Genomic DNA, 27,216 nt, shown 5'->3' with positions numbered 1-27,216 from the left:
TGCCGTCCTCGGTCGCCCAGGACCTTCTGTGGTGGGCCATCGAAGGCAATCTGATGAAGGGGGCTCCTTTTTGGCTACCCTGGCCGGAGGTGACGATCATGATGGACGCATCCCTCATGGGATGGGGAGCTCATGCCAACGAGTTGACAGTCAGTGGTCGTTGGTCTCCGTCGGAGTCCACACTCCATATCAATCTGTTGGAGCTGAGGCCGTCAGGCTTGCCCTGAAGGCTTTTCTGCCGACTGTGTGAGGAAAGAATGTTTTGATCCTGACGGACAACACAGTGGCCATGCACTACCTCAACAAAAGGGGGGGGGCAGGGTCACTTCCTCTGTGCGGGGAGGTGATGCAGCTCTGGTTCTGGGCAATCCAGCAGGAAGTTTCGATCTCGGCAGTTCATCTGGCCGGAGACGTAAACGAGAAAGTGGACGGTCTGAGCAGGCAGAGCACGATCTCTCACGAGTGGGAGTTGGCTCAGGAGATTCTCCTTGAGATTTTTGCCCTTTGGGTGACCCCTCAAGTGGATCTTTTCCCCTCCAGTGTCAACCGGAAGTGCGAAAGGTTCTGCTCGCAGGAATTTCCTCCAAAAGGAGCCTTAGGGGACACGTTCGTGGTGGAGTGGTCATTCCCACTGCTGTATGCGTTTCCTCCAGTCTCTGTCATCCCGCAAGTGCTGCAGAGGTTGCGAATGTTCAGTTCCCGGATGATCCTCATTGCTCCGGCGTGGGCCCGGAGGACGTGGTACCCGGACCTTCTCGATTTGTCCATCTGCCCTCCACGTCGTCTTCCCTACCGAGACGATCTGCTCTCATGGGAGGGGGGTCAGGTTCTCCATCCAGAGGTCAGATCCCTCAACCTTCACGCTTGGTTTCTGAAAAGTTGAGGTATAAGGATTGGGACCTCCCTGAAGACGTGATGGAGGTGTTGCTTTCGGCCAGAAGGCCCGCAACTAAGTCCCTGTACCGTTGCCATTGGCGAAAGGTGCAGGGTTAAGAATGTGGATCCTTTTGCATGTGACATTCCTGTGGTTCTGTCTTTTTTGCTTTCTTTAGCCCAGAGGGGCTTGCAAGTGGGTACGGTTAAAGGTTACCTGGCGGCGCTGTCCATATTTAAGCGCTCATCTGAAGATTGTTCTTATTTTAAAATTCCTTTAATTTCTCAGTTTCTAAAAGGGCTCACTAATGTGTTCCCTCCGTCACCTTTCCAGGGGCCCGGCTGGGATTTGAACCTTGTCCTCAAGTTTCTGATGGTGCTCTGTTCGAGCCTTTGCATTCATGCCCTTTGTGACTGTTAACTCTTAAAACTGTATTTTTGGTTGCGGTCACTTCCGCTCGCAGAGTGAGTGAGTTACAGGCACTTTCAGTTAAGCCACTCTTTACTGTATTTCAGAAGGACAGGGTTGTCCTTAGAGTTCGTCCTTCCTTTCTTCCGAAGGTAGTGTTGGAATTTCATTTAGGCCAGAAGGTTGTTCTTGCAGCATTTCATCCTCCTCCACATCCTGGTAAGGAAGAGGAGAGGCTCCATAGGCTCGATCCTAGGAGAGCTTAAGCTTTTATATTTCATGCATGTCCCGGGTCAGAGTGGATGATCAACTCTTCATTGGTTACGCCGGAAAGCGTTTGGGACAAGCTGTGACTAAGCAGACTTTGTCTCGCTGGATTATTCTAGCTATTTCTGAGTGTTACCGCTTGGCGGGTAAGGACCCACCGGTCGGCTTGCATGCCCATTCTACCAGGGGTATGGCTGTCTCTACTGCCCTACAGATGGGTGTTCCTATTTGTAACATCTGTGATGCAGCCACCTGGGCTTCGGTCCATACTTTTGTACGTCACTACTCCCTCAATTCCATCCGTGGGCAGGATCTGGCCTTTGGCAAGGCGATCCTTTGCTCCGCAATTTGATTGGGCATTCTAAATTTCTTTTTCTAAATTCTTTTCCCACCTCCTTGCATTGGTACTGCTTTGGGAGTCTGTCATAGATATGGAAAACATCGGAGGACCCAATCCCCTCGAAGAACAAGTTACTCTCTTACCTGGTAACGTTCTTGCGATGGGATGGTCCGATGACATATTCCAAATCGCTCCCTCTCTGCCTTCCCCACTACAGAATTTCTTATGCGATTGCAGCTTACGTTTCCGCAAGGCTTTGGCCTCATTACACGGATGGCGGTAGGGATTTACCGGTACCGGTAAAATACCGGTACCGGTAAATCCTTACCGCCTTACTACGAGGTCCCTTTGCAGGTTGGGGGATTTAACGCCTGCTTTTTGCAGGCGTTAAAATCCAACCCGCTAAGGGACCTCGGAGCTAATTACGGCACCGCAAAATTGCGGTGCCGTAATTAGCGCCTTCCCCATTCCCATAGAGCCCTATGGGGCAGAAATGGGAATGGGGAAGGCCAATGGTGGAAGGGGGATTTTCCGCCCCTCCAACCTTGGAATGGGGCGGTAAATCCCCTTTCCGCCAAGGTGGTGCCGGTATTTTACCGGCATGAGCCATGGCGCTAATAGCGCCATGGCTCACCGCCTACCGTGTAATGAGGCCCTTTGTGTGGTCAGACTGGCAGAAGACTGGTGCCACACATTCTGGGGAAAAACTACAACTGAGGCTACGGGCGTCGTGCGTCCTACTTATAACATCCAGTGACGTCGGCCGTCGGATGAGGTCCTCGAGGGCGGCGTATTGACGTCACCGACGCTGGATGCAGACGCCGAAAGATTTTCCGAAGCAGCACAGCTGTGGTGATTACTGTCATAGATATGGAATACGTCGTCGGACCATCCTATCGAAAGAACGTTACCAGGTAAGAGAGTAACTTGTTCTTCTCTTACATCAATTCCCCATAATGAGATAACGACCAATGGGGCAAATCAGCACAATCACATTGTAAAGAGGTTTACGATAGGGATGGCCCAGTGGAAGGATTGAACCATATGTTTGACCCTGCCATGGACCCTGATCATTTAGTGTTCTGTGAGCAGGAGGTTAGCAGTCCCCTTGCTGCTCAGAAAAGTGACGATACGCCTGGTCCAAGTGACCTGTTGATTGATTTTTTTAAGTTTGCATCAGTAATGTGGGTCTCAATACTAACAACAATTTTGAATTGCATTGTTTTGGAAAAGGAGGTCCTGGTGACAGACAATCAATATTGCAATCTCTATGAAAGGGAACCCTAATAACCCAGCCAATTATAGACCGATATCATTGATTGATTCCTTGGATATGGTATATAGTAAAGTTTTGCTGCAGCGCTTAAGTACTTAGATCAAAGATAATATAATCATAAACCATGTTCAAGAAAGACGTGGGGACCATTGATCAGGCTTTTAGGCTTGGTCAAATCTCCATTGCATATTCGCTTTGCAGATTTAAAATCAGCTTTTGACAGTGTTAATCATAGCAAATTATGGCATCTCCTTAAAGAATTGAAAGGCGCTATAGCGTTTCTGAGAGCTACTATGTCCCTGTCTTACGGGAACACACTTCCATCAGATGGGGCCCTAATGGAGAACGTGCTAAACCTTATGACGCTAAACATGGGCTATGTCAGGGATGTGTTCTGGCCCCTTGTTATTTTCGCTATTTATAAACGATCTGCATATTAAGATGAACTCTTCTTCCGTCGATGTACCTCGACTCGATGGTGAGAAGCTACTGCTACTATTAGTTGCAGATGGTCAATAATCATGTTTAGAACAATGATGGGGCTCCGGAAAGCCTTTGCTATATTTCGCTCTATCTGCGCCCAAAAGGGACTTAGCACGAAGGCCAAAGCTGTGTCCTGGGATCGAATCAATTGTGTTGAATATTTTGATTGTCTAGGAGTGCACGTTTGCTCCAAGAGCTCATGGGCACCCAAATTGACAAGAGTGAAATTGTTCTAAAAAGACATGCAGAGGTTAAGCTAGCCTTTCAAAATAATTTGGTGGGCGTGTTATGTCCCCCAGGTCTAGAGGTTTATACGGCCCAGTCGTTTACGGCGGGACTGATGGTGTGGAGATCTGGGGTTATTCCAACATCAAGCCACTAATTATCGGAAAAGCTGATTTCCTAAAAAAGCTAGCCTCATTTTCCAATAGTGCCACTAAGATGCCCTTATATATGGAGTATGGGTACTTAGGTATGCAGTACATTGCCAAATGTATTCCCATTTTAACATGGCTCCACTTGTGGCCGTCAACTGAATTCATACCATACAGATAAGCAATGCTAGGCGTGCTGCATTCTGACACAGGCACCACATGGCATTGGGCCATGCATGTCTGCTTAATCTGGGATGCAACTGGTTGGCACTGCCTTTAGGGTCATCCAGATGGAATAAAGCACCCACATACACAGAAGGTTAAAGATTCTTACCGTGTGTGTGGGGGGTACAGAGGATATGCTAAACAAAGATTGCGATAACCCTCTGCTTGAAGGCCTTTTTTCACTTAAACATGATTTCTATTTGGAACTTAACTTACTCCAAGTGGAACCTCCTTTTAAAATGCATCTATATATGAGGATACGTTTGGGTATATGGCCCCTTGCGTTCCCATGACTTAGAAGATGTGGACATTTTTTTAAATGTGCTGCCCCATCTTTGCACATCTAGAAGACCTTGGCTATTACCTATATTCAGGAATGATGCTATATCTACAACACAGGGGAATTGATCTCGGTGGAGATGCTCCGAAGATAGATGCTGTCCTTGCTGTTGCTTTACACATTATAGGGCCTGGAAAATGAAACTCAGATTTATTAAGCAACAGACCCAAGTATGGCTTGGATTTCTATTTAAAAAACAAAAAAAGAGTGTGTGTAGGATAGTCGATTGTGTCATGAAAAATGTTCATTGTATGAATTTTACATGTAGTTATTTTCTAATTTGTAGATAATTGTATTGATGCCTGTGGGACTAACGTGGTTCTATAATTATACACATTACTTGAGCACTTTACTATTTGGGATATTATATGAAATTTGTTATGTAGTGTGTTTTATATCATTTATTTCATTTTTAACTTGTTTCGCTTAATGGAATTTTCAAAATAAAGCTTATAGTAATAATCTATGAAACTTCCCAGAATTCGATTAAGATGATTGTTATAAAGCTTATAGTAATAATCTATGAAACTTCCCAGAATTCGATTAAGATGATTGTTATAAAGCTTATAGTAATAATCTATGAAACTTCCCAGAATTCGATTAAGATGATTGTTATAAAGCTTATAGTAATAATCTATGAAACTTCCCAGAATTCGATTAAGATGATTGTTATAAAGCTTATAGTAATAATCTATGAAACTTCCCAGAATTCGATTAAGATGATTGTTATCTAAAGGTACAATTAGTGTCATCCATTGTCTGTATTCAATCAAGCATCTTTTCCTAAACTAAGGTAAGAGTTTGCACATGATCAAATGTACCATTCAATTTTCAGTGGTCTGCCCAAAGTCAACCTGGGCCAATAGTTTGTCGTGCACATTACGGATCTTAAAGTGGAGCTCTGCGAGGAACCGTTTAATGCTCTGAATTCCGCATAAGCCGAGTCATTACCTGGACAAACGACTTGACATTCTTTATTACTGAATATTATCATTCTCTGCCTTCAATTATCTGCAACATTGCTTTGCCGAGTTACCTATTGGATGCCACTAAAGACACAAATTCTCAATTGACTATCTCTAACTTTCAACTAGCGATAAAGCCCCCTTCTTACTGCTCCCCTGCCAGCATGCACGTCCATCACTTTGCTTCTTCTGTTGGTCCTCTGGACGGCACACAGTTCTCCTTTTCTTCTGAAAGCATTTATGGTCTTAGAAGGGCTGGTCTAATTGTGCTACACTCAAGCTGAGTGGTCAGGAAATGATAGACCAGCCACTGTAATGAATCATAGTTCTTTTTAAATTCAAAATGAAATACAATTGACTTCCACTTCCACAGACCAGTGTTCTTCAACTACAGATCTCTTAAAATGGACCTCAGATTCAATTAAACTCCTTTCCCCTTGCCTGCTAGTCAGTAATTCTTGCCTCTTGGCTTGTTCTGCACTAAAGAACTGAAAATCGTTTTTATAAATTATCATAATAAGGATCCAATAAAGGACTAGCCATTTATAACATTGGTATGGCCCATACACGTCCGTCTCCTCCCTAATTAGAAAAGTCGCAAGCCTAAGCTGTGAATGACCCTTTGGGATCAACTTTGGGTAGCGTTTGAGCACCAATGCAAAGTGAATCCGGAAAGTCTGCATGAAACTTTCATTGTAAATTCATGTTACACTCCTTGATGTGAAATATCTTCATGCATTTCTGTTGGACTGTAATCCCTCCAGGCTCAAGAAGGAAATATCACATACTGGGATGTTGAGTACATATTCCAGAGTTGGCTGAGAGCATCCGGCCTGAGTGACACACTACATGCCGGGTGTGAGGTCCTACATCCCAGAGCATAATGCGAATGCTAACTCTGAAATAGCAGATTGAAACACGTATACTAGGATATGAAGTGCTGAATCTCAGAGAGAGATGAGAAAGCAAAGGGTTATTGAACCACTTATACAAGGACATCAAGTGCTGAATCTCAGAGAGAGCTGAGAAGGCAAAGGCGGATTGAACCACTTATAAAAGGACATCAAGTGCTGAACCTCAGAGAGAGCTGAGAAGGCAAAGTCTGATTGATACACTTATACTAGGCCATCAAGTGCTGAATCTCAGACAGAGATGAAAAAGCAAAGGCTGATTGAAACACTTATACTAGGACATCAAGTATTGAATCTCAGAGAGAGCTGTGAAGGCAAAGTCTGATTGATACACTTATACTAGGACATCAAGTGCTGAATCTCAGAGAGAGCTGAGAAAGGAAAGGCTGATTTAAACACTTATACTAGGACATCAAGTGCTGAATCTCAGAGACAGCTGAGAAAACAAAGGGCTGATTGAAACATGTATACTAGAACATCAAGTCCTGAATCTCAGAGAGCTGAGAAAGCAAAGGCTGATTGAAACACTTCTAGGACATCAAGTGCTGAATCTCTGAGAGAGCTGAAAAAGCAATGGCTGATTGAAACACTTATACTAGGACATCAAGTGCTGAATCTCAGAGAGAGCTGAGAAGGCAAAGGCTGATTGAAACACTTATACTAGGACATCAAGTATTGAATCTCAGAGAGAGCTGAGAAGGCAAACGCTGATTGAAACACTTATAATAGGACATCAAGTGCTGAAACTCAGAAAGAGATGAAAAAGCAAAGTCTGATTGATACACTTATACTAGGACATCAAGTGCTGAATCTCAGAGAGTGCTGAGAAAGGAAAGGCTGATTGAAACATGTATACTAGGACATCAAGTGCTGAATCTCAGAGAGAGCTGAGAAAGCAAAGGCTGATTGAAACACTTCTAGGACATCAAGTGCTGAATCTCAGAGAGAGCTGAGAAAGCAATGGCTGATTGAAACACATACTAGGACATCAAGTGCTGAATCTCAGAGAGAGCTGAGAAGACAAAGGCTGATTGAAACACTTATACTAGGACATCAAGTATTGAATCTCAGAGAGAGCTGAGAAGGCAAAGGCTGATTGAAAAACGTATACTAGGACATCAAGTGCTGAATCTCAGTGAGAGCTGAGAAAGCAGAGGCTGATAGAAACACGTATATTAGGACATCAAGTGATGAATCTCAGAGAGAGCTGGCTGAGAAAGAAATGGCTGGTTGAAACACTTATACTAGGACATCAAGTGCTGAATCTCAGAGAGAGATGAAAAAGCAAAGCCTGACTGAAACACTTATTCTAGGACATCAATTGCTGAATCTCAGAGAGAGCTGAGAAGGCAAAGTCTGATTGATACACTTATACTAGGACATCAAGTGCTGAATCTCAGAGAGAGCTGAGAAAGGAAAGGCTGATTTAAACACTTATACTAGGACATCAAGTGCTGAATCTCAGAGACAGCTGAGAAAACAAAGGGCTGATTGAAACATGTATACTAGAACATCAAGTCCTGAATCTCAGAGAGCTGAGAAAGCAAAGGCTGATTGAAACACTTCTAGGACATCAAGTGCTGAATCTCTGAGAGAGCTGAAAAAGCAATGGCTGATTGAAACACATACTAGGACATCAAGTGCTGAATCTCAGAGAGAGCTGAGAAAGCAAAGGCTGATTGAAACACTTCTAGGGCATCAAGTGCTGAATCTCAGAGAGAGCTGAGAAAGCAATTGCTGATTGAAACACATACTAGGACATCAAGTGCTGAATCTCAGAGAGAGCTGAGAAGGCAAAGGCTGATTGAAACACTTATACTAGGACATCAAGTATTGAATCTCAGAGAGAGCTGAGAAGGCAAAGGCTGATTGAAAAACGTATACTAGGACATCAAGTGCTGAAACTCAGAGAGAGCTGAGAAAGCAGAGGCTGATTGAAACACGTATATTAGGACATCAAGTGATGAATCTCAGAGAGAGCTGGCTGAGAAAGAAATGGCTGGTTGAAACACTTATACTAGGACATCAAGTGCTGAATCTCAGAGAGAGATGAAAAAGCAAAGGCTGATTGAAACACTTATTATTTGATATCAAGTGCTGAATCTCAGAGAGAGATGAGAAAGCAAAGGCTGGTGGAAACACTTATACTAGGACATCAAGTGCTGAATCGCAGAGAGAGCTGAGAAGGCAAAGGCTGGTTGAAACACATATACTAAGACATCACGTGCTGAATAACAGAGAGAGCTCAGCAAGCAAAGTCTGATTGAAACACTTATACTAGGACATCAAGTGCTGAATCTCAGAGACAGCTGAGAAGGCAAAGGCTGATTGAAACACTTCTACTAGGACATCAAGTGCTGAATGTCAGAGAGAGCTGAGAAAGCAAAGGCTGATTGAAACACTTCTACTAGGACATCAAGTGCTGAAGCTCAGAGAGAGCTGAGAAAGCAAAGGCTGATTGAAACACTTATATTAGGATATCAAGTGATGTATCTCAGAGAGAGCTGAGAAGGCAAAGGCAAAGGCTGATTGATACACTTATACTAGGACATCAAGTGCTGAATCTCAGAGAGTGCTGAGAAAGGAAAGGCTGATTGAAACATGTATACTAGGACATCAAGTGCTGAATCTCAGAGAGAGCTGAGAAAGCAAAGGCTGATTGAAACACTTTTAGGACATCAAGTGCTGAATCTCAGAGAGAGCTGAGAAAGCAATGGCTAATTGAAACACATACTAGGACATCAAGTGCTGAATCTCAGAGAGAGCTGAGAAGGCAAAGGCTGATTGAAACACTTATACTAGGACATCAAGTATTGAATCTCAGAGAGAGCTGAGAAGGCAAAGGCTGATTGAAAAACGTATACTAGGACATCAAGTGCTGAAACTCAGAGAGAGCTGAGAAAGCAGAGGCTGATTGAAACACGTATATTAGGACATCAAGTGATGAATCTCAGAGAGAGCTGGCTGAGAAAGAAATGGCTGGTTGAAACACTTATACTAGGACATCAAGTGCTGAATCTCAGAGAGAGATGAAAAAGCAAAGCCTGACTGAAACACTTATACTAGGACATCAATTGCTGAATCTCAGAGAGAGCTGAGAAAGCAGAGGCTGATTGAAACACGTATATTAGGACATCAAGTGATGATTCTCAGAGAGAGCTGGCTGAGAAAGAAATGGCTCGTTGAAACACTTATACTAGGACATCAAGTGCTGAATCTCAGAGAGAGATGAAAAAGCAAAGCCTGACTGAAACACTTATACTAGGATATCAAGTGCTGAATCTCACAGAGAGCTGAGAACGCAAAGGCAAAGGCTGATTGAAACACTTATACTAGGAAATCAAGTGCTGAACCTCAGAGAGAGCTGAGAAAGCAAAGGCTGGTGGAATCAGGTATACTAGGACATCAAGTGCTGAATCTCAGAGAGAGCTGAGAAGGCAAAGGCTTATGGAATTACGTATAATAGGACATCAAGTGCTGAATCTCAGAGAGAGCTGAGAAGGCAAACGCTGATTGAAACACTTATACGAGGATATGAAGGACATTAAGTGCTGAATCTCAGAGAGAGATGAGAAAGCAAAAGCTGAAACACTTATAATAGGACATCAAGTGCTGATTCTCAGAGAGAGCTGAATAGGCAAAGGCTGATTGAAACACGTATACTGGGACATCAAGTGCTGAATCTTAGAGCGAGCTGAGAAAGCAAAGGCTGATTGAAACACTTATGCTAGGACATCAAGTGCTGAATCTCAGAGAGAGATGAAAAAGCAAAGGCTGATTGAAACACTTATAATTTGATATCAAGTGCTGAATCTCAGAGAGAGCTGAGAAAGCAAAGGCTGGTGGAAACACTTATACTAGGACATCAAGTGCTGAATCGCAGAGAGAGCTGAGAAGGCAAAGGCTGGTCGAAACACATATACTAAGACATCACGTGCTGAATCACAGAGAGAGCTCAGCAAGCAAAGTCTGATTGAAACACTTATACTAGGACATCTAGTGCTGAATCGCAGAGACAGCTGAGAAGGCAAAGGCTGATTGAATCACTTCTACTAGGACATCAAGTGCTGAATCTCAGAGAGAGCTGAGAAAGCAAAGGCTGATTGAAACACTTATATTAGGATATCAAGTGATGGATCTCAGAGAGAGCTGAGAAGGCAAAGGCAAAGGCTGATTGAAACACGTATACTAGGACATCAAGTGCTGAATCTCAGTGAGAGCTGAGAAGGCAAAAGCGGATTGAAACATGTATACTAGAACATCAAGTGATGAATCTCAGAGAGAGATGAAAAAGCAAAGGCTGATTGAAACACTTCTAGGGCATCAAGTGCTGAATCTCAGAGAGAGCTGAGAAAGCAATGGCTGATTGAAACACATACTAGGACATCAAGTGCTGAATCTCAGAGAGAGCTGAGAAGGCAAAGGCTGATTGAAACACTTATACTAGGACATCAAGTATTGAATCTCAGAGAGAGCTGAGAAGGCAAAGGCTGATTGAAAAACGTATACTAGGACATCAAGTGCTGAAACTCAGAGAGAGCTGAGAAAGCAGAGGCTGATTGAAACACGTATATTAGGACATCAAGTGATGAATCTCAGAGAGAGCTGGCTGAGAAAGAAATGGCTGGTTGAAACACTTATACTAGGACATCAAGTGCTGAATCTCAGAGAGAGATGAAAAAGCAAAGCCTGACTGAAACACTTATACTAGGACATCAATTGCTGAATCTCAGAGAGAGCTGAGAAAGCAGAGGCTGATTGAAACACGTATATTAGGACATCAAGTGATGAATCTCAGAGAGAGCAGGCTGAGAAAGAAATGGCTGGTTGAAACACTTATACTAGGACATCAAGTGCTGAATCTCAGAGAGAGCTGAGAAGGCAAAGGCTGATTGAAACACTTATACTAGGACATCAAGTGCTGAATCTCAGAGAGCGCTGAGAAGGCAAAGGCTGATTGAAACACTTATGCTAGGAAATCAAGTGCTGAACCTCAGAGAGAGCTGAGAAAGCAAAGGCTGGTGGAATCACGTATACTAGGACATCAAGTGCTGAATCTCAGAGAGAGCTGAGAAGGCAAAGGCTTATGGAATCACGTATACTAGGACATCAAGTGCTGAATCTCAGAGAGAGCTGAGAAGGCAAACGCTGATTGAAACACTTATACGAGGATATGAAGGACATCAAGTGCTGAATCTCAGAGAGAGATGAGAAAGCAAAGGCTGAAACACTTATACTAGGACATCAAGTGCTGATTCTCAGAGAGAGCTGAATAGGCAAAGGCTGATTGAAACACGTATACTGGGACATCAAGTGCTGAATCTTAGAGCGAGCTGAGAAAGCAAAGGCTGATTGAAACACTTATTATTTGATATCAAGTGCTGAATCTCAGAGAGAGATGAGAAAGCAAAGGCTGGTGGAAACACTTATACTAGGACATCAAGTGCTGAATCGCAGAGAGAGCTGAGAAGGCAAAGGCTGGTTGAAACACATATACTAAGACATCACGTGCTGAATAACAGAGAGAGCTCAGCAAGCAAAGTCTGATTGAAACACTTATACTAGGACATCAAGTGCTGAATCTCAGAGACAGCTGAGAAGGCAAAGGCTGATTGAAACACTTCTACTAGGACATCAAGTGCTGAATGTCAGAGAGAGCTGAGAAAGCAAAGGCTGATTGAAACACTTCTACTAGGACATCAAGTGCTGAAGCTCAGAGAGAGCTGAGAAAGCAAAGGCTGATTGAAACACTTATATTAGGATATCAAGTGATGTATCTCAGAGAGAGCTGAGAAGGCAAAGGCAAAGGCTGATTGATACACTTATACTAGGACATCAAGTGCTGAATCTCAGAGAGTGCTGAGAAAGGAAAGGCTGATTGAAACATGTATACTAGGACATCAAGTGCTGAATCTCAGAGAGAGCTGAGAAAGCAAAGGCTGATTGAAACACTTCTAGGACATCAAGTGCTGAATCTCAGAGAGAGCTGAGAAAGCAATGGCTAATTGAAACACATACTAGGACATCAAGTGCTGAATCTCAGAGAGAGCTGAGAAGGCAAAGGCTGATTGAAACACTTATACTAGGACATCAAGTATTGAATCTCAGAGAGAGCTGAGAAGGCAAAGGCTGATTGAAAAACGTATACTAGGACATCAAGTGCTGAAACTCAGAGAGAGCTGAGAAAGCAGAGGCTGATTGAAACACGTATATTAGGACATCAAGTGATGAATCTCAGAGAGAGCTGGCTGAGAAAGAAATGGCTGGTTGAAACACGTATACTAGGACATCAAGTGCTGAATCTCAGAGAGAGATGAAAAAGCAAAGCCTGACTGAAACACTTATACTAGGACATCAATTGCTGAATCTCAGAGAGAGCTGAGAAAGCAGAGGCTGATTGAAACACGTATATTAGGACATCAAGTGATGATTCTCAGAGAGAGCTGGCTGAGAAAGAAATGGCTTGTTGAAACACTTATACTAGGACATCAAGTGCTGAATCTCAGAGAGAGATGAAAAAGCAAAGCCTGACTGAAACACTTATACTAGGATATCAAGTGCTGAATCTCACAGAGAGCTGAGAACGCAAAGGCAAAGGCTGATTGAAACACTTATACTAGGAAATCAAGTGCTGAACCTCAGAGAGAGCTGAGAAAGCAAAGGCTGGTGGAATCAGGTATACTAGGACATCAAGTGCTGAATCTCAGAGAGAGCTGAGAAGGCAAAGGCTTATGGAATTACGTATAATAGGACATCAAGTGCTGAATCTCAGAGAGAGCTGAGAAGGCAAACGCTGATTGAAACACTTATACGAGGATATGAAGGACATTAAGTGCTGAATCTCAGAGAGAGATGAGAAAGCAAAAGCTGAAACACTTATAATAGGACATCAAGTGCTGATTCTCAGAGAGAGCTGAATAGGCAAAGGCTGATTGAAACACGTATACTGGGACATCAAGTGCTGAATCTTAGAGCGAGCTGATAAAGCAAAGGCTGATTGAAACACTTATGCTAGGACATCAAGTGCTGAATCTCAGAGAGAGATGAAAAAGCAAAGGCTGATTGAAACACTTATAATTTGATATCAAGTGCTGAATCTCAGAGAGAGCTGAGAAAGCAAAGGCTGGTGGAAACACTTATACTAGGACATCAAGTGCTGAATCGCAGAGAGAGCTGAGAAGGCAAAGGCTGGTCGAAACACATATACTAAGACATCACGTGCTGAATCACAGAGAGAGCTCAGCAAGCAAAGTCTGATTGAAACACTTATACTAGGACATCTAGTGCTGAATCGCAGAGACAGCTGAGAAGGCAAAGGCTGATTGAATCACTTCTACTAGGACATCAAGTGCTGAATCTCAGAGAGAGCTGAGAAAGCAAAGGCTGATTGAAACACTTATATTAGGATATCAAGTGATGGATCTCAGAGAGAGCTGAGAAGGCAAAGGCAAAGGCTGATTGAAACACGTATACTAGGACATCAAGTGCTGAATCTCAGTGAGAGCTGAGAAGGCAAAAGCGGATTGAAACATGTATACTAGAACATCAAGTGATGAATCTCAGAGAGAGATGAAAAAGCAAAGGCTGATTGAAACACTTCTAGGGCATCAAGTGCTGAATCTCAGAGAGAGCTGAGAAAGCAATGGCTGATTGAAACACATACTAGGACATCAAGTGCTGAATCTCAGAGAGAGCTGAGAAGGCAAAGGCTGATTGAAACACTTATACTAGGACATCTAGTATTGAATCTCAGAGAGAGCTGAGAAGGCAAAGGCTGATTGAAAAACGTATACTAGGACATCAAGTGCTGAAACTCAGAGAGAGCTGAGAAAGCAGAGGCTGATTGAAACACGTATATTAGGACATCAAGTGATGAATCTCAGAGAGAGCTGGCTGAGAAAGAAATGGCTGGTTGAAACACTTATACTAGGACATCAAGTGCTGAATCTCAGAGAGAGATGAAAAAGCAAAGCCTGACTGAAACACTTATAATAGGACATCAATTGCTGAATCTCAGAGAGAGCTGAGAAAGCAGAGGCTGATTGAAACACGTATATTAGGACATCAAGTGATGAATCTCAGAGAGAGCAGGCTGAGAAAGAAATGGCTGGTTGAAACACTTATACTAGGACATCAAGTGCTGAATCTCAGAGAGAGCTGAGAAGGCAAAGGCTGATTGAAACACTTATACTAGGACATCAAGTGCTGAATCTCAGAGAGCGCTGAGAAGGCAAAGGCTGATTGAAACACTTATACTAGGAAATCAAGTGCTGAACCTCAGAGAGAGCTGAGAAAGCAAAGGCTGGTGGAATCACGTATACTAGGACATCAAGTGCTGAATCTCAGAGAGAGCTGAGAAGGCAAAGGCTTATGGAATCACGTATACTAGGACATCAAGTGCTGAATCTCAGAGAGAGCTGAGAAGGCAAACGCTGATTGAAACACTTATACGAGGATATGAAGGGCATCAAGTGCTGAATCTCAGAGAGAGATGAGAAAGCAAAGGCTGAAACACTTATACTAGGACATCAAGTGCTGATTCTCAGAGAGAGCTGAATAGGCAAAGGCTGATTGAAACACGTATACTGGGACATCAAGTGCTGAATCTTAGAGAGAGCTCAGCAAGCAAAGTCTGATTGAAACACTTATACTAGGACATCAAGTGCTGAATCTCAGAGCGAGCTGAGAAAGCAAAGGCTGATTGAAACACTTATAATTTGATATCAAGTGCTGAATCTCAGAGAGAGCTGAGAAAGCAAAGGCTGGTGGAAACACTTATACTAGGACATCAAGTGCTGAATCGCAGAGAGAGCTGAGAAGGCAAAGGCTGGTCGAAACACATATACTAAGACATCACGTGCTGAATCACAGAGAGAGCTCAGCAAGCAAAGTCTGATTGAAACACTTATACTAGGACATCAAGTGCTGAATCGCAGAGACAGCTGAGAAGGCAAAGGCTGATTGAATCACTTCTACTAGGACATCAAGTGCTGAATCTCAGAGAGAGCTGAGAAAGCAAAGGCTGATTGAAACACTTATATTAGGATATCAAGTGATGGATCTCAGAGAGAGCTGAGAAGGCAAAGGCAAAGGCTGATTGAAACACTTATACTAGGACATCAAGTGCTGAATCTCAGAGAGAGCTGAGAAGGCAAAAGCGGATTGAAACACATATACTAGAACATCAAGTGATGAATCTCAGAGAGAGATGAAAAAGCAAAGGCTGATTGAAACACGTATGCTAGGACATCAAGTGCTGAATCTCAGAGAGAGCTGAGAAAGCAAAGGCTGATTGAAACACTTATAATTTGATATCAAGTGCTGAATCTCAGAGAGAGCTGAGAAGGCAAAGGCTGATTGAAACACTTATACTAGGACATCAAGTTCTGAATCTCAGAGAGAGCTGAGAAGGCAAAGGCTGATTGAAACACTTATACTAGGACATCAAGTGCTGAATCTCAGAGAGAGCTGAGAAAGCAAAGGCTGATTGAAACACTTATATTAGGATATCAAGTGATGGATCTCAGAGAGAGCTGAGAAGGCAAAGGCAAAGGCTGATTGAAACACTTATATTAGGACATCAAGTGCTGAATCTCAGAGAGAGCTGAGAAGGCAAAAGCGGATTGAAACTCGTATACTAGAACATCAAGTGATGAATCTCAGAGAGAGATGAAAAAGCAAAGGCTGATTGAAACACGTATGCTAGGACATCAAGTGCTGAATCTCAGAGAGAGCTGAGAAAGCAAAGGCTGATTGAAACACTTATAATTTGATATCAAGTGCTGAATCTCAGAGTGAGCTGAGAAGGCAATGGCTGATTGAAACACTTATACTAGGACATCAAGTTCTTAATCTCAGAGAGAGCTGAGAAGGCCAAGGCTGATTGAAACACTTATACTAGGACATCAAGTGCTGAATCTCAGAGAGAGCTGAGAAGGCAAAGGCTGATTGAAACACTTATACTAGGACATCAAGTGCTGAATCTCAGAGAGAGCTGAGAAGGCAAAAGCTGATTGAAACACTTATACTAGGACATCAAGTGCTGAATCACAGAGAGAGCTCAGCAAGCAAAGTCTGATCGATACACTTATACTAGGACATGAAGTGCTGAATCTCAGAGAGAGCTGAGAAGGCAAAGGCTGATTGAAACACTTCTATTGGGACATCAAGTGCTGAATCTCAGAGAGAGCTGAGAAAGCAAAGGCTGATTGAAACACATATTAGCATATCAAGTGATGAATCTCAGAGAGAGCTGAGAAGGCAAAGGCAAAGCCTGATTGAAACACTTATACTAGGACACCAAGTGCTGAATCTCAGAGAGAGCAGAGAAGGCAAAAGCTGATTGAAACACGTATACTAGAACATCAAGTGATGAATCTCAGAGAGAGATGAAAAAGCAAAGGGTGATTGAAACACTTATGCTAGGACATCAAGTGCTGAATCTCAGAGAGAGCTGAGAAAGCAAAGGCTGATTGAAACACTTATAATTTTAAATCAAGTGCTGAATCTCAGAGAGAGCTGAGAAGGCAAAGGCTGATTGAAACACTTATACTAGGACATCAAGTGCTGAATCTCAGAGAGCGCTGAGAAGGCAAAGGCTGATTGAAACACATACGAGGACATCAAGTGCTGAATCTCAGAGAGAGCTGAGAAGGCAAAAGCTGATTGAAACACTGCCTCCGGGAATGTTAACTCCTGAATTCCAGAGTGAACTGAGAATGCCAATCCTTATTGAAATGCTGCATACTGGCATATTCTGCCCTGTATACCTGGATGACCGGAGATAGTCCATACTGATTAAAACATTGTATACTTGGATATCAAGTCCCGAATAGCACGATGGACAGAGAAAGCATAGCCTGATTGAAATGCTGTGACCTGGGATGTTGAGTCCATATTCCAGAGTGGGCTGAGAGCGTCCACCCTGAGTGACACACTACAAGCCGGGTGTGAGGTCCTACATCCCAGAGCATAGTGAGAATGCTAGCCCTGAACTAAACACGAGAGGCTCGGATACCAAGTCCTAGGACCCAGAGCAGTCTGGGAAAATCCGGTCCAAGTGATATAATGAAAATCCAGGCACCGAGTCCTGCATCCACGATCAAACCGCGGAATCCATTTGTGAAAAAGAGATTGCTTGCCCAGAGGAGGGCCCCGCTTAAGGAAAGGCCTGTAATCTTCATGTTGAATGCTGGATGCGGGCGCACCAGCGCCAAGAAGTCAAACAGCGAAGACCAGCCGGGACATTCATTGCAAATAGAAAGAGTTTGCCACATGATTTTGTCAATATTTTTACACTGGCTTATTAGTTCAAGCTCATCAATTTTAAATGCTTTGCACACTTCCATGAACCGCACGTACGTATAAGTACGTACGTACAAACGTACAAACACACGCACACACACTAGGATTGTATCTTCAATAAGCCAAGCAGCCTTGCCCCCCAGTTTGTCACACTGAGGATGCTGTGATGAAAATCCATTTTTTGGACACCTCCTGTAAGACAAACTCACAATTACTATTCTTGCCCCAGCCATAGACACTTATAAACAAACACGCATCCACACAAAACACCAAGAGAGAAATTTACATGCCCTGTAACAGGGCAGCACCTTGGACTAGTTACGCATCAGTTAAGCAGTATCCAGTTCACAGGCATTCACTGGCCAATGATATGATATGATACGATATGACATTTATAACGCGCCTATATGCAAGTGTTTCAAGGCTCAACGAGGTAAGGGAGGGGATACAGAGGGAAGACAGAGACAACGATCCTACTAGGCCAGGTGACTTTGAGATCGCACAGGTGCAGGGGAGGGAGGAAGGGGAAAGGTGCAGGGGGAAGGAGAGGGGGCAGAGTGGTGCATAGGATAACAGTAGAATAAATAGAGACAATAAATAAAAGTGAAGCCAGCTGGTGGCAAGTGCAAGGGTAAGTGCAGACATCAGGTGTCAAGTGCTAGTAGGGGCTGTAGGGATACAGAAACAGTCCCCAAGTTCAAGGGTTGCCAGGAGACAGTGCAGGTGTGCAACTGGCGGGGGGACCTGGGCCCGAGATCAGAGGATAGCCAGGTAACCAGTGCAGGATCAAATTAAGCCAGGAGATCAGCAGGGGATAGGAGAGAAAGCAGAAGCAAAGAGGAAGGTCTTGAGGAGCATCCAGAACTGGAGGTGGTCAACCTCAAGTTTCAGAGAAGCAGGGAGGCTGTTCCAGAGGGAGGCCCCAGCAGAAGAAAGAGAACTACCACAACTCGCTGCTTGGAGAAACGACTAATTCTGAGGGAGTTGGAGGCTGATGAGCGAAGAGCCTCGAGAAGGAAGATATTTAGGAAGAGAGAGTTGAAGGTATTGAGGTCCCTGGCCCTGGAAGTCCTTGTGGATAATGCAGAGGGTTTTGAACTTAATCCTCGCTGCTACTGGGAGCCAGTGCAGAGATTTCAGTCCTGGAGAGATAAGAACCATGGGCTTGAGGCCAAGGATAAGTCTTGCAGTCCTGTTTTGGATGAGTTGCAGAGAGCAGAGAGTAGAGGTAGGCAGCTTTAGAAAGAGGCTGTTGCAGTAGTCCAGCCTAGAGAGAGCCAGAGCTCTGGAGACAGTGAGCTTCTGGGGGAAAGTGAGGAAAGGAAAAATACCTCTGAGGAGGTGCAGCTGGCATTGTGACTTCTTAGAGACATCAGAGATGTGAGGAGAGAAGGAAAGTGTGTCGAAGATGACACCAAGGTTTTTAGCCTCACAGGTGGGAGCAGGAAGAGGGCCAAGAGAGGCCGGCCAGAGAGTGACAGGAATGGTGGGAGCAGGTGTGCCGATGAGGAGAATCTTGGTCTAACTGGCATTAAGGCAGAGATCATTGGTGGCACACCACTCCTGGGTAGCAGACAGACAGTCAGTGATGAGAGACGGAGAAGAGGTGGCCAAAGGTAGCCTGAACATGAGCTGAGTGTCATCTGCATAACATGGAAAGTTGGGGCAGAGAACAGCAATGTGATTGGCAAGAAGAGCCAGGTATTGGTAGAACAGCCAGGGAGAGAGGTTAGATCCCTCGAGAACACCAAAGGTAGAGAGGAAGGACCCAAGTTGGACATGAGAGGGTCAGTCGGAGAGGAAGGAGGTCAGCCAAGCCAGGGCCTGATGGCAATAGCGCTTCCGGTGAAGTCCTAACTAAATAAGTACGGCTTGTAAAATAAGGCTCTTCTGGGGCAAAGCCCCCTGCATTGGCCTGCTCCTGGCAATGACTTGTGCACCATTATTCTGATAGGAGGCATGTGCAGGGCCGTATCTTGTGTTCTCTCCGTGACCTTTCAACACACCTCCGCAGACCTTGTGAACCGCAGACCTTGTGTAAATAGTTTCTTTTGTTGCTTTAAGACAACTGCATCAGGTTCTTGTGTGGGACTTACCCCATGCTCCCTTTTACGCTCTCCTTCTCTTATGTGGCCCCACTGTACCTAGGGGCCCCTCCATAGGGATCTACACTATGGAGGGGCTCCTGGGTACTATTGGTGTGCCGCCCATGATCTTTGTCTGAATGCCAGCAAGACGGAGATCGTCCTCATCGGCACACCTTCACCATCCTTTCCCCTCACTCTCTAGCCGGCCTCCCTTGGCCCTCCTCCTACCCCTACCTTCGAGGCTAAGAACCTTGGCATCATCTTTGACTCCACACTTTCCTTCTCGGCCCATATCTCTGATGTCTCTAAAAAGTCAAACTTCCGACTGCACCTCCTCAGAGGTATTCTGCCTTTCCTCTCCTTCCCCCCAGAAGCTCATGGTATCCCAAGCCCTGGTTCTCTCTAGCTTGGACTATTTTAACAGCCTCTTTCTAAATCTACCTGCCTCTACTCTCCGCCCTCTACAACTTATCCAGAACAGGACTGCGAGTCTTGTCCTTGGCCTCAAGCCCTGGGATCGTATCTCTCCAGCTTTGAAATCTCTCCATTGGCTCCCGTGGATGCAAGGATTAAATTCTAAACCATCTGCATTGTCCACAAGGCTTTCTGGGGCCTGGGTCCAAAATACCTTCAGCTATCCCTCCGCAAATACCTCCCCTCTCGAGCTCTTCGCTCCTCTACCTCCAACTCACTCAGGGTCAGTCGTTTTTCAAAGAAACGAGCTGGGGCAGATCTCTGTCTTCGGCTGGGGCCTCTCTCTGGAACAGCCTCCCTGCCACTCTACAACTTGAGTAGAACCATCTCCGGTTCCGGAAGCACCTCAAAACCTTCCTCTTTGCTTCTGCCTTCGCTCCCCCTCTCCCCTGCTGATCTGCTCTCTTGGCACTGTGCACCTGGCCACCCTCTGTCCCCTGGGCCCAGGTACCTGCTCACCCTGCCACCTTCCTGCACTGCCTCCTGGCCACCCCTTGCACTGGGGACTGTATCTGTACCCATACAGCCCCCCCCATTTTTCTTCTTTTTCTGCACTTATTCTGACTTACCCAGTCTGCTGCCTTAAACAGAGCACTTGCCACTTGCTGGCTGCACTACCACAGTTTGCCTCAATTTTCTATTTATTTTATTTATCTGCGCTCCTCTGCTCTGTACTTTCCACTCTCCCCCTTCCATGCACTTTTTCCCTTTTCCCTTTCCCATGCACTTGTGCGTTCTCTATGTCACTGGGCCTAGTAAGATGGTTTTTATGTTGTTTTTGTTCTCCCTTGTTCCCCTCCCTTGCCTAGTCGCGCTCTGAAACACTTGTGTACTGAAACACTTGTGTACGAGCGCAATACAAATAAAATATCTTATCATATCACTATGAAGATCTGCTCTGAGTCACAATCTGTGCTGCTTTGCCAACATAGGACCAGCCATAAAGCACAGGGCAGGACTCCACTTCGCCCTAGCGTACTAGGAACAATCTAGAAAAAAACACAATCTTCGCACATCTCTGTGCCTTTACTTATTTGGTCCAAAGGACTGCTTCATATTAACTTAAAAAAAAATTCCTACATCAGGAAAAACTGTTCAGCCTCTTTCTTTCTTTCTTTCTTTCTTTCTTTCTTTCTTTCTTTCTTTCTTTCTTTCTTTCTTTCTTTCTTTCTTTCTTTCTTTCTTTCTTTCTTTCTTTCTTTCTTTTTTTTCTTTCTCTCTCTCTCCTTCTTTCTTTTTTTCTCTCTCTTTTCTCGTTCTCTCTCTTTTCTTTCTCCATTCCTTCCATTGCTCCCTTTCTTCTTCTCTTTCTTCCTGCTCTCTCTTTCTTTCTTTCTTTCTTTCTTTCTTTCTTTCTTTCTTTCTTTCTTTCTTTCTTTCTTTCTTTCTTTCTTTCTTTCTCTTTCTTTCTTTCTTTTTTCTCTCCCTCTATCTTTTTTCTCTTTCTCCCTTCCTTCTCTTCTTTTCTTCCTGCTCTCCCTTTCTCACTCTTTTGCTCTCTTTTTCTCACTCTCTTATTTCTGTTAATTGTTTCTCAATTTGTTTCTCCATTGACTTATTTCTCTATTCTTCATTCTTCATTCCCTTCTGCCCCATGCCTTGCTTGCTTTGCCGGGGAGAATTAGCTGGGGCGTGACAAGGTACTGTCCAGGTGTATAGATGTATTTTGGTGTGACCTTCATATTTCTGTTGTTTATCTATACTCTCACGGCATGGCCCAGTACTCCTGTTTGGAACCTGTAAGGGCATGTTCTGCTTACCTATAAGGAGACAGATAGTAGTGTTTCTGCTCATGGCCCGTCTCCCTTCCCTTACTAATCAATGTATTAGTACCCGGCAGGGGCATGGTTTCGGCCTCCCATCCAACGAGGAGGGGCAGAACGGGGGCTTTACACCCACACTCGATGTTTTCCCCACTTTAGCTCCATTTCTCTGGGCTTTATTTTAGATTCCGTCCAGATTTGGCAGTACTTTTCCAAATGGCCGTGTTAGTCTGTTTTCTCTGTCTGTGAATCAGGGTTTGGTAACTGTCAGAATGGATGATGGCAGCACTCGCTTGGGTCTTCCTGCCAGTATTTTAGCGCTTCTTAAATCCACATTCTGCTCCAGGTCCCAGCTGGTGGTGAGTGCAGAGGAATGTATACACACCTCTCCTGGTTCGAATGCTTTCTATTGTCTCACTGCACCACCCTCAAGCGACTTACCTTGTTTCAAGTAGTTTGTCTAGCTTGCATACCTGTGGAAATGTTTTAACTGTGCATTTTCCAATGCTGCCCATCGCCTCCAGTACTCCTTGTCGCCTTGAAATAAGAGTTGACCTGGACTTGCTTTGCTATAACATATCCCTCAGAACCTAACTTTCCGCCATGTCCGGCTTCGGGGATTCTGCGACGTAGAACTCCTAGCTTGTTGTCCTATCTTCATTCCTTTTGTTTCTATTTTCTTTGGACCATTAAGTAAGCATATTGCTATTAGTACCCCAGCCCTCAAGAACGGGGCACTAATAGCAATCTTTTTCTGTTCTGAAACGTCGCAGCGTTTCGTAACAGAAAATAAAAAATGTAAAAGAAAAATGGCCGTAGTCCATTTTCCCTTTCCATGGCAGCCATCAGGAGCAGATGCGCTGGGGACAGAGACCCCCAGGCGTCCACTCTCGAAAAAACAAGGTAAGTGGGGTTGGGAGGGCCGGGAGGGGATTTATGTGGGTGTGCGGGGCAGGGGTGGGGAAAAAGCTCACCTGAATCACCGGCAGCGGAGGATGGCAGCCTCCAGCCCTGCAGAGGCTCAGAGCGGGGATTAGTCTGTTCCGAGCCTCTTAATAGCCTCTTAATTGGCTGAGGGGCTGCCAGCCCCCCTCCCCCACAGGGGACGAGAACGAAGCTGAAGCTTCGAGGGATTCTCAGCGAGGTATGGACCAGAAAAGGGCCAATCAGAATGTATTCTTGTGCAATCTCCACTAACCCTTTTGAGGACTCATGCTATTTGGAAAAGTCATAAAGAAAGCAAGAAATATTTAGATTATGGGGCTCATTACAGTTTCCCCGTTCCGGACCAGCATTTTTTCCAGACCGGGGAAACGCAAGTTAGCCGTTGTGGGCAGTGATCTACCGGCAAGCCAGACATGCAGGGAGTTCAGGCCCCTACTGGCAAATAAATATCGGAATCATTGGCACAGGTACTACTGGTGCTGATATTTCCGGCAATCCCATCCCATGGAGTCCTGTTGGACTCCATGGAATTGGACTTTACCATCGTCTCCACTGCCAGTAATATCCCGGTAATACTGGAATATTGGGTGGGGGAAATGGTAAGGCAGTTTTGCCAGTATCCTGCCGGAATTACCGACGGTATACTGGCAAAACTGTAATGAGCCCCTATATCTTGAATAAACACTACATGGAACCTTGTACGAGATGTACCGTGGAGAGACAGTGACTATTATGCAAACAGGGCAGCTCTGATGTCACCTGCCTTGTGTCTTGTCATGTGGTTGGGAGCCAGCATTTGGGATGGTAAGCATGGCCTCCCAGCGTGCAAGAGTGAGACGATCTCTTCTGCCACCCTTACTGATGTAATCAGCTGTGTCTAGAGTATGGGTCTTTAACTTGCGGCTCACCAGATGTTTTGGACTTCAACTCTCATTAACTCTCATCATTGACTGTACTGGCATGGGCTGGTGGGAGTTGTAGTCCAAAACATCTGGAGTGGCAAAGGATGCTGACCATTGGTGTGGGCTCCAGACCATGGTACAGAAGGAGTACCCCAGAATGTGATGATCATTTAAACGGGAAAGGGGTTCTACAGGTATCTGCTGATTACTGGCATGGTGTTTTTAACAGTTGGGGGCACCTCCCTTTATTTATGTGTGCAGTGTTCACTTTTCTTCCACCAGAGCACGAGTTAACCCCTCTCCTTTCACCTTTACGCAGGGGAGCAGCAGTTCTGATTCGCTGGATGGCCGGGGGGCCGACTGTGCCAATAAGAGCTATGATGCGGTTGTGTTCGATGTGTTGAAGGTGACTCCTGAGGAGTTTGCAGTGAGTAACTGTGTCAACTTTCACTGTCTCTCAATGAGGTGCTCAATACAGTGTTGCCAGAATTATAAAGTGCGATAATTTACTCGGGCGGATAGCTCAGGGGCCACACGCTCGCCTTGGAAGCAAGACGCCGCGGAGTAACACAGGTTTGATCCCGGGGTCCGCTCTTAGAAACCTCTGGGTATTAAGCTTGTTATAAATAACCAATTATATTATTATATAATGGAAGGGAATTATGATCTGGTGAGCTGTTCAAAGGCCAGGAAACATTTCTATGATTGGATATCAGAAATAAATGATGAAGCAGGTTTAGACACAGAAGATCCCTTGAGTCAACACCTCAGGCTGATGCTTTTTGCAGAAATGTAATACACTTCCTCTGGTGGCATGACCCTCTGCAGGATAGGCTCTTGGGACTAATGACTCAAACATTAATAGGTAACTTCCCTGGGTAATCAGAAAATCAGCGCGTTGACTGAATTAAGGGGCGCTCAAGGGCCGGAGGTAGATCATTCCCAGTTAGAGTGGCAAGATCTTGGAACCCCTTGTCTCTTGCCCTTCGGCTAGAAGCAAACCTGAGTCTGTTCATGAAATCCCTGAAAACCTTCCTATTCAAGTAAGCTTTCTATCAGTGCTCGATCCTGAAAACCTTCCTATTCAAGTAAGATTTCTATCAGTTATCGATCCTGAAAACCTTCCTATTCAAGTAAGCTTTCTATCAGTGCTCCATCCTGAAAACCTTCCTATTCAAGTAAGCTTTCTATCAGTGCTCCATCCTGAAAACCTTCCTATTCAAGTAAGCTTTCTATCAGTGCTCTAGCTAGTTGTTTTCGTTTGCCCTGTTTTTGATGGTCGTTCCTTGTGTGTAAACGTGCGCCGGAAGCCTCCGGGCTCCCGGCGCAATATAAATAAATAAATAAATAATCATTTAAAACCATTACTTGATGATTTCAATGCACTGTCAGGCTGAGGAGTTTATCCCTTTGACTGATAATCTTTGGGCTTAATTTCCGGATCTTAATAGGTAGAAGGAAGGTGTTGAAATGCCTGTCTTCCATACTTCTGGTGTTTGTTGGGATCGTTTGGAGCGCAGCGCTGGTATCAGAGAGACAGGATACTTGTCATAGTCCTCATAAGAGTATTTGAAAGCAGGTTCCCTCTGTGTAGTTTTTGCCAACTCCAAAAGGAGTAGTAAGACGCTGGCAACATCTTTATGCTTCCCCTTTGAAACTTCTCAGTGCAATTGGAGTAAACGCTGCCTGCCGTTTACGCGTGGCAGGCAGCGTTCACAATGGATTATTATGGAATCCTCATGCTTTGTTGCTGCTGTAAAAAGCTGGCGGATTTCATAGGAAACCACAGCATTTATGGCAGCATGAACATGTCATGCTGGCGTACATGCTATCACATGTCTATGGCACAGAGGATGAGGGAGGCGTCTTAGCACTTTCCGTTCCGTGTTCCATCTCCACCACACAAAGTGTTCCTGCACTAAAATGAGGAGTAACAGAAAATGAAAGCGTAAAATATGTACGCATGCATTTTACTCATGAATTTTCACCCCCAGCCCTTTATGCGTTCCTCCCTCCTGTTGTGTGTAGATATATTTTGTCCTGGATCCTGCAAAGCTGTCATGATATTAGAATCATGATGTTTTCTCCAGAATGCTGATGAGAGCTATTTCCGATGCTGCCTACTGTTGCTCCGGGGTGTGGCATGTCTTCACCACGCTGATATTAGACGCACAGATATTACCTGTGCTGAACATGCGGCACAAGTCTTTACCACACTGCTTATGGCGGTGCAACAATGGCCTGTGTCCTGGCTGGGGGGGGGTGGGCTTGGAGGTGGGTGAGTGCAGAAGGGGCATGTGAGGGGAGAAAAAGGTGCAGAGCCTGGGCAGGGAGCTGGAAGATGGAAGCAGAAAGGTAGGTGAAGGTGGGACACAACAGCTTCGGGTGAAGGGGCAGATCGCCCCTTTGAAAGAAGAGGGTGGCAAAGGGGTGGGCTGACCGCTAAGGGGCACCCTCCTTTGAATGTAAAGAAGGCCACAGACCAGGACCTCCTTGGGACACGGTCCGTCAAATGATCCCGCAAAAGGCACCTGCGCAGTAGAGGCACGGTGGAAATTGCTGCGTTGCAAAGACATGGAAGATCTCCTCATGGAATGTTCAAGGATTGAATGGGCCAGTCAAATGGGAGAAACTATTGCAATTGCCGGTAAGAGACAAGGGTGACTTTGTATGCCTACCATAAACCGAACGGGTCAAGGTGGAGCATGCAGAGGTTTACAAAATCTAACCCAAGCACGTGCCATGCGCAGTCAAGAGTCAGTGGAATTTTATCTAGGAAATTTAATGGAAAAACAGTGCAAGAAATGATACACTCTGATTAAAGATTCATTCTGGTAAAACCTCAGGAAGGAAATTAAGAATCTACTCTGATTACTGGATCCATGGATAACTTGCGGAGCACAGGTAATTGTTATAAAGCTCAGTCCAGGCAGCTTAAGGTTACTTCTTAAGTTTACTTCAGTTCTTATGTTACAGTTACAGTTCCAAGATTAAGACATAAGCAAATAGGAGAAAGAAAGACTAAGGCAAAGACACCGGCACCCACCACCCAGGAAGGGAGGGCTCAACTGACACAATATAGAACTCTCATCACAGCATTCTCCCACTCATGCATCAACATTCCACATGCACTCTGGTGACATCATAAATCACATGACAAACCACATCAGACTAACCAAGCACATCACAACACATCTTCCCCCTTACAAAACACACTTGCAACAAAAGCTTCACAACACATCTCCCTCCTATCAGACATTCTCACAAAAGCACGACGC

The 27,216-nt window shown here is 44.7% G+C and overlaps 1 protein-coding gene across 7 annotated transcripts in view; it reads left to right on the top strand.

The window, feature by feature from the left end:
• Positions 1-27,216, top strand: part of RALGPS1 (Ral GEF with PH domain and SH3 binding motif 1) — a 2,625,553-nt gene that overhangs the window by 520,562 nt on the left and 2,077,775 nt on the right. For all 7 annotated transcript variants that reach the window (XM_069609374.1, XM_069609372.1, XM_069609376.1 and 4 more), the window contains one exon: positions 24,258-24,365. In XM_069609374.1, the coding sequence (XP_069465475.1) occupies positions 24,258-24,365 (108 nt within the window). The remainder of the gene's footprint in view (positions 1-24,257; positions 24,366-27,216) is intronic.

Source organism: Ambystoma mexicanum, chromosome 8 (assembly GCF_040938575.1).
Source record: "Ambystoma mexicanum isolate Mex_15411 chromosome 8, UKY_AmexF1_1, whole genome shotgun sequence".
In the NCBI taxonomy this organism is placed as follows: Eukaryota; Metazoa; Chordata; class Amphibia; order Caudata; family Ambystomatidae; genus Ambystoma; species Ambystoma mexicanum.
The sequence above is the reverse complement of the archived record's forward strand: the minus strand, read 5'-3'. Positions and strand labels throughout refer to the sequence as shown.